The sequence below is a fragment of the Pseudonaja textilis genome, chromosome 4 (genome assembly GCF_049901715.1).
Source record: "Pseudonaja textilis isolate UNSWEBS1 chromosome 4, rPseTex1.2, whole genome shotgun sequence".
Classification (NCBI taxonomy): Eukaryota; Metazoa; Chordata; class Lepidosauria; order Squamata; family Elapidae; genus Pseudonaja; species Pseudonaja textilis.
The window spans coordinates 46,037,026-46,050,608 of NC_141993.1; the positions used below are offsets into that span (position 1 = coordinate 46,037,026).

Here is a 13,583-nt window from a genome sequence, read left to right on the forward strand (position 1 = left end):
ATGTTAAACCAGTTAACACATATCCCAAAGGTGGTTTTTTTCACTCTTCCAAGGTGGGTAAAATGAGGACCCAAATTGTTGGAGGCAATATGCTGTTTCTGTAAACATTTTACCCACCTCAGAAGAATGGAAAGCTGAGTCAACCTTGAGCTTGGTGAGATTTGAACTGCCAAATTGCGGGCAGTCAGCAGAAGTAGTCTGCAGTACTGCACTCTAACCACTGTGCCACCACAACTCAGATATCATATTGGCTGAAAATCAATCAACTAAGTATTCTAAAAAGCTACTTTTGTAAAGTGGTTTCTACATTGGTGGAAGTTAGGAAAGAATAGAACTTCTATCAGTTTTAAAAAGAGGCCTCCTTTAATCAACATTTATGTCTCATAATGTGCAAAAGTATGTGCATTTCATGCACTTACATGAAAAGCTACCACTGAAGTATGGCCTTGTAGCCACAGTTGGAAAACAGACAAAAAGATGGTGGGAAGAAAGGAAAATCAAAGTGAATCCACTTTTATATTTGGCAGATTACATAAAGCTTTCTTTGACTGATTTCAAAACTTGCACAGTCCTTAAAGTGAGCAGATAAATGGATTGGTTCTGCAAATGGACAGGAATAATACTCAAAGGGTCTACGATAGCACATTTTTGATTTAATTTTCAGATTTAATTTTCAATTAAAGAATTCTATTTTGCTATTTTTCATAAACAAAAGATGTCATTTTGGTAGCATTCTTCTTGATTTCAATTCTTAAGAAACGTATCTCAAACTAGGCATACCTTATAAAGACTACAAAATTCTAGACAACTGCTAAATGACAGGAAAATGATTTCTGTATCTTTTTCCTACTGGTTGTTACAACCCAGATATGACAGATGTATCAAAAACACATACATTTATATTTAAAATATTGCATAGTAAAATGGTGTCTTCTTAAGGAAAAAACAAACCTATGTTCTCACCTTCATTTTTACCCTCTACAGTAAAAAAGAATCCATGAGGTATTTGTATTAGGATCTGTATGCTGGTTGGGAATTCTAGTAGTTAATGTCCATATATCTTAAAGTTGCCAAGTTTGAAACACACTGTTGTAAATAAATCAGTTTCTATATATACTCCACCAGGTTTTCAATAGAAAACTCATAAATAATTCTAAATTTATTCTCCATCTCAACAAAATATTACCCATAGCCGCCACCTATTGCTCTGCCACAGTGAAGTATATATATTTCTATCATTTCGAACAAAACCAGCTGTGGGTTTCAGAGGATATTCCTCTGTCATTTTATAAAGCACATTCCCACTTGTATTGCATCTTTCTAGGTGATTCCTAAAGTTATAGATTGTTACGGTCATCTTTATTGGAGGAATGAAAAACCTCCATCATTTATCCTCTGTAAATCACAATATGTAACTAGGTACTTAGTTATTATATTCTTCCCTCTGTGAGTAATTTTGTTCCAATGTGAGTTATGCACATCTCTGGCTTTAGGAAGTCCATAAAGATATTGAAACAAAGACATATAAGATAAGGAGCTAATCAAGACATTTTGCTGTGAGGCGAGTACAGGTTTAATGTGTTATTATGTGTCTATAGTTAGTTTTACAGTCTAAGACTGGTGGAACAAGTCAAGCAAATTGTCAAAGAAGAAAAGCTTACATAAAAGACATTCAGGCACAAGCATTGATACAAATTAAAAATTGGGATCATACTGAATGTGCAGGAAACAGATTTTCAGCTTGTGCAAGAAAATCCCACAAGCTGGTTATAAACAATAATATAGCACAGGCACCATAATGATTTACTGGAGACTAAAAGTGTAAAATGTTGTGTCCCTGACAGTTTCTGTTATGTCTTTGGAACTGGTTGGAGTCCCCAACCAGGTCCGCTGTTTGAGCGGGAGCACCAGCCGCTCCCATTGGTTGGCTCCGTTTGACAGTCGGCTATAAAAGCCGGCTGTCGAGCAGAGCCAGCGTTCGTTGTCGCCCTCCGGGCTGCCAGCCCAGCCAGGGCAGCCGCGGCAACCTGTTATGCTTCAATAAAGAGATGTTAGCTTTCAGCTCCGTGTCTGCCTCGTGTGTCCTTCCGACTACATAACATAAAAATTATTGCATAACAGTAATGAAAAATTGGGGAGAACAGAGTTGAAAAATTGGGGAGAACATAGAGTTGAAAAAAGTGGTTGAAAATGAGCAGGTTAAAATTTAGTGGGATTTCCTAACAGATAAAGTCTTGCCTCATAACAGTCCAAATTTAACTGTAGTTGAAGTGTGCATAAGAACTTCACAAAATATCTGTCAACTCTCAAAATGACTGTAGTTGAAACCATATTCTTTTTACCATGGCAATATCAAGATCTAAAAATCCAAACTGAAATATTATGGCATTAAACCAGCCATGGTGGCCTTCATGGTTATGGGGACTCTGAATACCAAACCAAAATATCTTGAATGTCATTTTAAAAATATGCACACTGACAAAATTTCTGTCTGCAAATTACAAAAGGCCACACTGCTTGGATCCATATATATATTACACTAATGTATTATGACATCCTAGGTTCTTGGGAAGAACTTGAAGTTTATATAGGCCAACACCAGCCAAAGAACCGGCAACTGTGATTTCCTATTTTGTTTCAGATAATAACATCTGGCTGACTGTGCGACCAACTATGTTAACAACTGTTAATAGTATTATTATTTGTGGATGACAATTTTGTAGCTTCTAGCTGAGCTTGGTTGAGAAAAGTTCCACAGTTGTAGGCTACAATAGAAAGTTAAGGAGGCTTCACAGATGGTGGCAATGTCTCTCCCATGTTGTTGCCAAGAAAACTACATGGTCATGTACATGAACTCCATGTTCAACAGGAACTGAACAATGTATTAAATGAAAGATTGAAGTAACAAAAAGTATAAATTGTATTTTTAAAAAGACAACTGGAAGAATGATAAGAATTTCACTTGCCTTCCTCCAACAAGGAAAAAAGAAGTCACAGCATCCAATGAAAAATTATCCTGGAAAGGATGACATTGCATAGCGAATATGACTCAATAATTACTTTTATGATAGAACTTTGAAAATTTCTTCTTAACCAGGCACCATATTGAAGACCAACTATCAGAGGACTGCAATAAAAGATGTAACAGACCACAGACTGTCTCGCTGTGAAGAATACAATAATTGTACATTTAGCTTGGTCTTGCTTCACAGATTTTGACATTACTTTTAACATACTGTTTTGTCTTGCAAATAACCAAACTGTGCAGTTACAGAAGAGTTTATTTCTGATTGTTAATCTAATTGTTATTATGTAAGAAAGGCCAGCACCACAAATAATTTAAAGTCATTACTGGGTTAATCTTAGGGTGCTTAACTTAAGCATGATGTTTCAAACATTTCCGTTTTTAGTACATTTCTGGGCCTTGAATAATGTCCAAATTCTGTAAATATCTGATCCATATTAGAACTGTTTCCACCACATACAAATGAACTTCAGACATTATAAAGATTTTGAAATTTTGAGGAAATGTCATGATAATACAAATTGTGAAAGATCTAAGAGAGATCCAAACTGCTGGTTATCCATGGTTATTTTAATAACCTACACCCCAAATGCATACAGAAAAGGAAAATATTACCTAAGATCTAGAAATAACCACAAGGAAACTAAATTGTACATTCAAGGTCAACTCAGCCTTCCATCCTTCTGAGGTTGGTAAAATGAAGACTCAGATTGTTGGAGGCAAAAGGCTGACTCTGTAAACTGCTTAGAGAGATCTGTAAAGTGGTATATAAATCTAAGTGCTATTGCTATTCTGTATAGACATAGGCATACCTAGGAAGTGATTTTTTGTTGCTTGATGGTCTAGTTTATCAGAAAAGATCAGTGGAAGACATATAGCATTCATTTTCATTTGAATAATGCAATGGTATCTCAATCTGCAAAACTTTCTGGTGGGTCCCTGGTGAAAGAAATTAAAGACCTCCCAAACTAAAACCTGTTTTTGTGGAGATATCATTTGTTTTCAGGGTGGGCTCCAATCTGATATATTACTGAAGGTGAAACAGAGCAAATACTGCTTTTCACTATATTTAATTGGCCTTGCTATAGATCTTGTAGAAAATAATATAATAAAGCTGCTATATTATGTCACCCAGTACCCATTTATCACATCTTTTTTCCACATTGAAAATGCAATGACAGATTCAATGTATAATTGGAACACTATCAAGAGTCATATATATGGTACTTCTCATTAAACTATGATACATAGCATTAGAACATTTCTGTATGTCTCTGATGGTCCCAAAGCTTTAAGAAAACATGCATAATATCGATGGTACTAAAATATATTGACATCCCAAAGAGATTCAGTATGAAAAAAACAGGAAATCCAAGTGCTAGAAATGTCTCATGTAGAAGCAGCTACTTGAAGAACAATATACGTCAAATCAAGAGAATTTGTCAATGTCATATTTCATACCATATTCTTCCTAAAATGGATAATAAGGACAAAAAGCTCATTTGTCCAGACTTTCCCAAATAGTTCCCAATTATACAAAATTCAAACACATATACAAACACCCCCCAAAAGGAAAGAACAGTCAAATTCCAGTTGAAGCCTCAAGGCAAACAACCTGAGGCTAAAATATTTTAGTACTTTTGAAAAGAATAATAATCTAAATAGATTCCCAGGTTCAAAATTTATGTTACTGAATGGAACAGGACATTAATATCACTTAGAGTAAGAAAAATGTTCGATTTTCTATTATGAAGTAAAGAGAAAGGAAATTGTTCATTATTTCTACTGCTAGACTTTCAAAAGCTCCCTGCAGCAATGTATAACTGGATAAGCAGATGAATCATTACAAACCCAATGACAGTAAAATTCATGCAAATTGGTCATATACAAATAGCTACACTCTTGATGCTATGATTAGGCAGAGAGGTGAGTAAGAAGATTCACAAAATACAATAATCAGTGTGAGTTCCCCAAAAAAGAACCTGTTCTGGAAATTTAGGCTTGCCTAGACTTTAAAGACTCCCAGAGCGAAATCAGTGAGAAAAAGAAAGAAAGAAAAAAGAGGAAAACAAAAACAACTGAATAATGGCAAAGAGCTTTTAATTAACAGTCAAGCTAAAGCACTACTAAAAGATGCAGTTGTGTTTTTATTAATTCACTTGGATTCAGCAGGAATTCCATCAAGGAATAAAGAGAAGCAGATGCAAGAGGAGTACATTAATAAATCATGAGTCTCATTAAAATTTGTAAACTACTTTTTCTGGAAAGGCTAAGCAATTAGTCCTAGAACTTTCTCGGCATAATCATCATCATCATCATCATCATCATCATCATCATCATCAGAGTTGGACAGCTTGGATAGGTAAACAAGAAAACAGATGATCATACACTATACGCTGCACCCACATAGTGACGTAGACAGGCTATATTTGCCCAAAAAAGCAGGTGGCAGAGGACTTTTGCAAATGAAGCAGACAGTTGAAGAAGAGAAGCATGCTCTGGCAGATTATGTGAAAGACAGTGTTGAACCAGCTTTGATGGAGGTCAACAAGAGGAAGCTGCTCAAAGTGCAGCAAACCAAGAATCAATATAGAAAAACAGTGATGCAAACTCGGGCTAACAGTTGGTGTAACAAAGCATTGCATGGACTGTTCCTTGAAAAGATCCAAGCAAACGTAGATAAGGAAAAGACCTGGTTATGGCTGACCAACGGAACACTGAAGAAAGAAACAGAAGGCCTGATTCTTGCAGCCCAAGCACAAGCCATCAGAACAAATGTAATCAAAGCCAGAATAGAAAAATCAGCTGATGACCCCAGATGCAGACTTTGCAAATAAGTGGATGAAACCTCAAAAGCATACTAAGCTGTTGCAAGACAATCGCTCAGACTGACTACAAACAATGTCACAACACAGTCGCTCAGATGGTCCACTGGAACTTGTGTCATAACTACCATCTGCCTGTAGCAAAGAACTGGTGAGATCATAAGCCTGAAAAAATGGTCGAAAATGAGCATGCAAAACTACTGTGGGACTTCTGAATACAGACTGACAAAGTTTTGGAACACAATAGCCTGGATAGCACGATTGTGGAGAAGAAAAAGGAGTGGATCGTCAACATTGCCATACCTGGTGACAGCAGAATCGATGAGAAAGAACTTGAAAAAAATCACCAGATATTATGACTTGAGAATTGAACTGCAGAGACTCTGGCATAAACCAGTGCAGCTGGTTCCAGTGGTACTCGGCACACTGGCTGCTGTGCCTAAAGACCTGGGCAAGCACTTAAAAACAATTGGCGCTGACAAAATCACCATTGGTCAGCTGCAGAAGGCCACCTTACCGGGAACTGCTTGCATAATCCATCATGCAGTCCTAAACACTTGGGAAGTGTTCGACTAGTGATTTGTGGTCCGAAACCCAGCATAGTTATCTCATTTGCTGTGTAAACTGTCATTTTTTGTGTCAAATAATAATCTGAAAAGATCAGTATTTCAGAAATTTGCTGGCCCATGGAAAGGTCATTGATACAACAATTAGAGGACAAAACAAATGGATTGCCTGATTTGTAAAACCATAAAGACTTTCCTGGGATTCCACAGGTATTTTAATAAAGGGCAGGGACCTACAGTGAAGTTCAACTCCATAAACCTTCATAAAGTGGAAACAGAATTCTTTTTTAAGGGCCATGTTTCTAACAACTTGACTAAAGCCAAAATTCTGATTAATTTGCCTTAATCTGGTATGTTCCAAAGTACTTAATCTATTTTACCACCATGATTTGCTATAGATACTGACTTCTTGAAAACAAAACTTTAGTCACCTTTCCTAAAGCATTGCTCCTGACAACCTGGTTTTGGGTTCTCTGGTTTTTATCATATCTAAACTTTTCTAATATAAGTATGCTCTTCACTGCAGGCCACACTCAGTTTATAATGAAACCAAAACATTTGTCACAACAGTGTTTCAAAACTTGAAGAATCCAAACTATTGGGAGGGTACTAGATTACTGAAGACTGGAATATATTTACGAAGGGAATATATTTGTACATACTTCATAAACCACAGCTGAGAGAAAGCATAGCTGACATTGATCAATAGAAATTAAGGAGCTATATACTTTCATCAAATTTAATTAGCAAAGGAATTTATTTAAAGATTCTCTTAAACTTGATTTCCTTTTGATTTGAAATAATCACAATAGCTCATTCCAGTCCTTTACCAGTCATAACTTTCTTTACATTTTTAATCAACAAATAGCCATAATCACTGCAACAGCTGGTACAGTTGACCTTTTTTTTTCTAAAAAGAGAGGGTAGTTCAACTTTTCCTAGCTGAAATCTGCCTTTAGATCTGAATGGATATGGCAAAAATCAGGCTTCATTTCTTTCATTTCCATTTTGTTTAAATTAAATATAATGAAAGTGACTTCTCACCAGTAGCAATGCACTGAGATTTATGTTCTGCCCCATAGTACTATACATCACCTTCTGGGTAGTTTACCATGTCAGCATATTGCCCCCAACAATCATAGAAACTGCTTCAGAGTGCTTTATAGCACTTTCTGGGTGATTTACAATGTCAGCATATTGCCCCCAGCAATCTGGGTCCTCATTTTATTGACCTTGGATGGAGGGAAGACTGGGTTGTCCCAGAGTCCATCAGGATCGAACTCCAAGCTTTGGGCAGTGTTAGCTGCAATATTGCATTCTAACCACTGTGCCACCAGGGCCAAACACATATTTAATGTATACTTTCCAACAGTGGTGAGATTCAATTTTTTTTACTACCAGTTCTGCAGGCGTGGCTTGGTGGGCGTGACAGGGGAAGGATACTGTAAAATCTCCAGTCACAGGTGGTATTTGTCGGTTCTCCAAACTACTCAAAATTTCCGCTACTGGTTCTCCAGAACTGGTCAGAACCTGCTGAATACCACCTCTGTTTTCCATTATGTTCCTTGTAGTGTCACATTTTGATGGCCACACTCATTGTCTTTCCCCTCTCTATATTCTTGTACCAAATTCATAGACCTGAATGGAGATATTTGCAATCAAGAAAGCATGTGAGGGCTGCTTACTTCCTCCTGCTGTTTTCATTAAAGTAGGCCTTCCTGCCCTCACTGAAAAGGGATTAGGAATCTCACTATAAAATATAATGAAATCCTGAATATATTTAGATAGTTAAAAATTCTGGATCAATGGAAAGTTAAGGAGTAGAAAGGAGAACATGAGATGAGGGGGAAAGACTACAGGACAAAAGGTCAATAGAATCTAGATCACATATTAGCTTGTCATGTAAGCAAAGCTATTCTAGAAGACTAATACTGTCATCTAACCTGTGAAAACTAAAGATGTGGTTTCCAGATTTGTTTATTTATTCTGAACTACTTTGTAGCTTTTATCCTTGTCTGACAAATCCTAAATTTCAGAATCCAATCCATGCTGCTTCTTTTATTTCAAGAGAATTTGGGTACATTACAAAAACTGTGGAGTCCTTGGTCCTGTCTGAGCTTGGTTGTTTGCTTGCAGACATTTTATTACCCAACTAGGTAACATCAGTGCAAGTAAGCTGGAAGTTTGCTCCCTGTTTATATACCATAGTTTGCCTGCTGCTTTTAGTGGCAGTGGGGTTTTTCCTCTTTGGCAGTTTCTTAATTAGGGTATAGGGTTTCTTCTTGATTGTTTGCCTGGTGTTAATCCCTGCTTATCTGGATGTTGGCTGCTTGGGAAGTTCTTAGGTAAATAGATGTTACCATAACAGCAAAATACTGAATAAAATCAATCTTTGGTGTAATACAACAGAATCCTGCTGCTCTTAACATTATGCTTTCACAAGAAAATACCTATCTTCATGGCTAATTAGCTTTTCTAATCCTGTCACATCCACTTTCAGGTTTTAAAAAGGAACTCACATATATACAATAATAGCAGTGGCCAATTAATTTAGAAGAGGGATAGCAATAGGAATAGGATAGACTACTACGTTATACTACAGTATTTGCTGTACAGCTATCAGTCATATCTGGTCTGCAGGAGCTTTTTGGGCTCATCTAATTAATTTTTCAATATGATGTTAACATTTGTTGAACATATATATTTTATATCAAATTATTTTCATACTTCAGTGTTATGCTCATATGGTGATGATTTACAGATTCCAGTTACAGAAAAACAAAACATACACATCTTGTTCTGAAAATGTGTTTGACTACAAGTTCAAAATATATTTGAACTTATAGTCAAATATATGATAACTGTCACAACAGGGTTTTTAAACAACAACAAAAATCTCCTGGTCATCAGGGCAAAGAAGCAATCTGCTTACCTCCAAAGTGAACTTTCAGTGACGCTTCCCAAATTGAAGTCATGCAGTTTTGTAAGAATGAGAATCACCTAAGAGAAGAAGAGAAAGAAAAAGGGAACAGATGAAAAGCATCTTCCATTAACTTTCTGAAGCAATCCTTTTGAAATCACCCAAAGGAGAGCTTACTATTTATCCATACAATTTGGGGTATTATAGGGTCAAGAAATGAATAGGGAGGATAAGGTTCTCAATATTGTAACTTAATGCATCTTCGTAGATTGTAATACTTTATTATATTGCAGATAGAAAATATAATTAAAGATATTCCTAGAAACATGTTTCCTTTCATCTAGGTACATCTGGACATGTTTCATTAACAATGCAAACATATTGTTGTGGTTCACTGGCAGCAGGTGTGAACAGCTGAGGTTTCTGAGAGTTAGGACTTGGACGAGGGGCCTGCATGTGATGCAGAGATGGGACCAGGACTATCAGAGAGTGTGGTGCTGCCTTCGGAGCTTGTGGAGTCTGGCAGCAGTGATGCAAAGTACCCTGAGAAGCCTGTACCCAGTGTGTATGCACGCAGGACTGCTCAAAGGAAAGAGCAGCTGCAGCAGCATGGGCGATTCGGGAGTAAGGCTGCAAGGTGATGTCCCCTCCTATAAGGGATAAAAGCAAGCCCTCAGGGATTGAGTTCTTTGCCGGAAGCAAAGAAGTTCTTTCAACTCCAAGTTCTTGTGGAAGTCCTGTCTATTCTGGTTTGTTTTCTGAGACTTTTGGTTTTGGATATTTCCCAGCAATTAATCTTAGGTTCTTGGCAGCCTTTCACAACCTTGAAAAGGCTTGCTCTTATCTGGGAAAATTAATTTTAATGACTCATTGCTGTAAATGAACAGAATTCACAGAGACACATTAAAAAGGTTTGCTTTTATATATACTTTGTGTTTATTTGATTTGAACAAGGCTTGGATCTTGCCTTTGTTTAGTGGATGGAAGCACTACACTGTTCAGTTGAGTTCTTCTCAAGGAATTACACACTGACTTGCAGTCATCTTACAGAAAGAACAATGAAAATTATTCTAGAACTTCACTGCATGTTCCTCTTCTTTGAAAGTCTAAATCAGAGGTCCCCAACCCCTGGGCCATAGCCCATTTAGAACCAGGCCATGCAAGTGGTGAACAAGCGTGTGTAGCTCCACTTGTGTGAGAGGCAAACATTCATGCACAAAGCTTATTTGTGTGAATATTGTGAAAATGGAGCTGCATGCATGCACTCATCCACTGTTCATGTGAAACCATCCTCTCTCCCCACCCCATTGCTGCTGGTCCACAAAGCCAGGAAGGTTGGGGACCTGTAGTCTAAACCATCCTGCCATTTTCTCTCATTTAGGGTATAAATATAATTTGTTACCACAATGTATTTGTTACCAACCCATACTGATATCAAAATGACCAAACATGCATGTGATCTTACAATGCAAACTTCACCCCTTCACAGCAACATCACCTAAGAGGATGCAAGCATTTAATATGTATTAAGATATCATTATAAATGTTTTATCTTTTGCTTTTGCTTCCCTTGCAGATAGATATCTATGTTTGCTACAGATTTTTCTAAAAAACCCAGAAATCTCACAAAAGTCTGTCTTGAAGTCATTACTTTTAATTGGATAGCCAATGAAGCAGTTTTTTTCCCCAACTTAATAAGTCTTTCATCTACACTTGGAGTACTCAGCTTTGGTATAATGGTTTACCAAATTTGCCTTGCAATTTCTCAGATTCCTCCCCTGTGAGGAAGGCTTTTGCCTTTCTTTGCTTTATTTTTAAAGTGCCAAATAATTTATTTTAAATTTCTTTTTTCTATTACTGGTACTGTGGATATGGTTTTCTATTACTCATTTTTTCCGGCATTCTGAAACTTTCCAGGTTATCAATGCTTTTCAATGGGATGTAATATCTTGCCTTGAGGTTTTCCTAATATGTAAGAAAAGAGGGAGACTACCAGCTGCTGGATATGAAAGATCAAATATTTTTTTCTTAATCATCTTGAATTAAATATAATATTAAATTAATCTTTTTATTAAAAAATCTATTTTCCTCCAAAAGACCTAAAAAACAACAAACTGAAAGATAAAGAGCATAGGAGAATTTTACTGCATAGCATTCATTCAAAGTCTGATCAGTTTGTAAGACTAATAGTTATCTCTTGTCAGGCAGAATAAAGTCAAAAGACTTATTGGGAACTCTCTCTATATTTCACAAATCAAATTTGCCTAGTTTCTAGTTTCTGTTTTAGGGGGATTTCTTCCTGAAACTATGAGAATTGTCCCGCATATATGTTTAAAGAAATATATGAAGCAAAAATCCTAACCGATTCTAATGCACCAATGCTCTATTTTGTCTTAACTGTGGGACCTGTTGAGAAAATGAAGTCAGCACAGAATAAGTCACAACCATGTCATGTAATATATAGGTGAATGAATGGCTTTGTAATTGACGATCACAGATTCTGTACAAAAACTATCGAGCAAGTAGTAAATGATTCACTCAGCTAGCTGAAACCTACACCTGTTTTTGCTGATTAGCATTTCACCATTCATCAATAGCTGTTATTGCAATCCATTTAATAGCACTGTATCATCGGTCCTTTAACAGACACAAATTGCTTAATTTAAAAATCCTGAGGCTAAACTGGATGGAAATGATGAACAAATGTTCATATTATTGAATAATACATGAAAGTTGTCCTTGGGTTAAGAACAAGTTCTGTTCTCTAACTCTGTCTTTAACCCAATTTTGTGTTAAAGTCAGAACCTGTACTTACAAACTGACTGCCTATTATTGAAAATGATGCATGGAATTTTCTTTCTTCGAATCAACAAAGCACTAAAGCTGTAAAAAGCTTCCAGGAACTGCTAAAAACTGCTGTATATTAAAAATGGCCAGCTTCAGCAGTTCCTGAAAGCAATGTATGGCTTCAATGCTTCTTCAGTGCAAGGAATAACAAAGTCATCAGCCATTTTTACTAATAAGTAGCCCATCTATAAACAATAACAACAATAACCCAGGTTGCCTTTAAGTCAGGCATCTTAAACTAGGGACTGTCAATACATCTGAAGTCCAGTACACCTGCTGGGCTTAATTTCATTGTAAGCAAATCCTTTGTTTCCAGTTAGTTACTATGCACAGTGCAGGATTACCCTCTGACAGAAGGAAAATGGTAGAAGTGGACATATTTGGTTTGTTTGAGTAGTCCTGGAGGAATAAAGAAACAGGAGAATCCCCCAACCAGATACTGTGGTAAATGTGATTAAAATAGACCATCGGGACATCACAACAGTCAAAAGAGAAGAAGGAGTGGAAGTACAGAACCAAACTGTTTTAAGTCAGTTTCATGTTTAGCTGATGTAGAGCAGGACTGTCAAATTCCCAGCATGCGGACTGGATACATCACACATGCCCAGTTTAGCAAAGAAGAAAAAAGTCCTGATACATCACATGATGCCGCCATGATGACGTGACTTTGACACACCAGATATAGAGACTCTAGAACATGGGAGTCAAATATGCAGCATCATGTTGCTATCATGTGATGCTTTGCAATGTTTTTCCCATTCATGGAGCTAGGGTGGGCATGGCCTGAGCACAACGTATCCAGCCCTTGGGGCACCTGTTTGACAACCCTGCTCTAGCAACTTAAGGTCACAATATGGAAAAGCACAAAGCCAAGCTTTAATTGTTGAAATTTGCATTTCAAGAAAAGTCTTAGTTGATTTTAATGAGGATTTTTCTCTTTTAATGCAACAATTTGGAGAAACCATTTTTATTCAGCTTGTAATAGGGAGAAAAGAGTTAGACCCTTTCCTTTTCTTCCTGCTCCGGCTTTACTTTTGGATGCTAATTACAAAATAAAATATAAAATTGAACTATATTCATACAATTATAGCACAACTAACTTCAGTCTATTTTTCTATAGATTAAGGCATTTTCCAAGGAGTTAACTATGCACCTCTGCTGAATATGCCTAATTTCTTCTTTTCAAATATCAGAACATGACACCCAAGAAATTTCACTATCTCGCAGTTGAAGGTAATGACAACACTTCCAGCTCTGACTTAAAGTAAGTGACTCAGGAAACAGAATCTGAAGTAAAAAAAGAGCAAGTATCCATGGAGATGAAGCCTCAGAGAGAAACTAAGCAAAAAGGACTTTTTGGCAATAAATCAAAATACTCAAATGGAACATAGGAGTAATGA

The 13,583-nt window shown here is 36.7% G+C and overlaps 1 protein-coding gene across 1 annotated transcript in view; it reads right to left on the reverse strand.

Moving 5' to 3' along the window:
• Window positions 1–13,583, reverse strand: part of SORCS3 (sortilin related VPS10 domain containing receptor 3) — a 535,825-nt gene that overhangs the window by 346,806 nt on the left and 175,436 nt on the right. Inside the window, exon 2 of the mRNA XM_087932777.1 lies at window positions 9,349–9,416. Within this exon, the coding sequence (XP_087788903.1) occupies window positions 9,349–9,416 (68 nt within the window). The remainder of the gene's footprint in view (window positions 1–9,348; window positions 9,417–13,583) is intronic.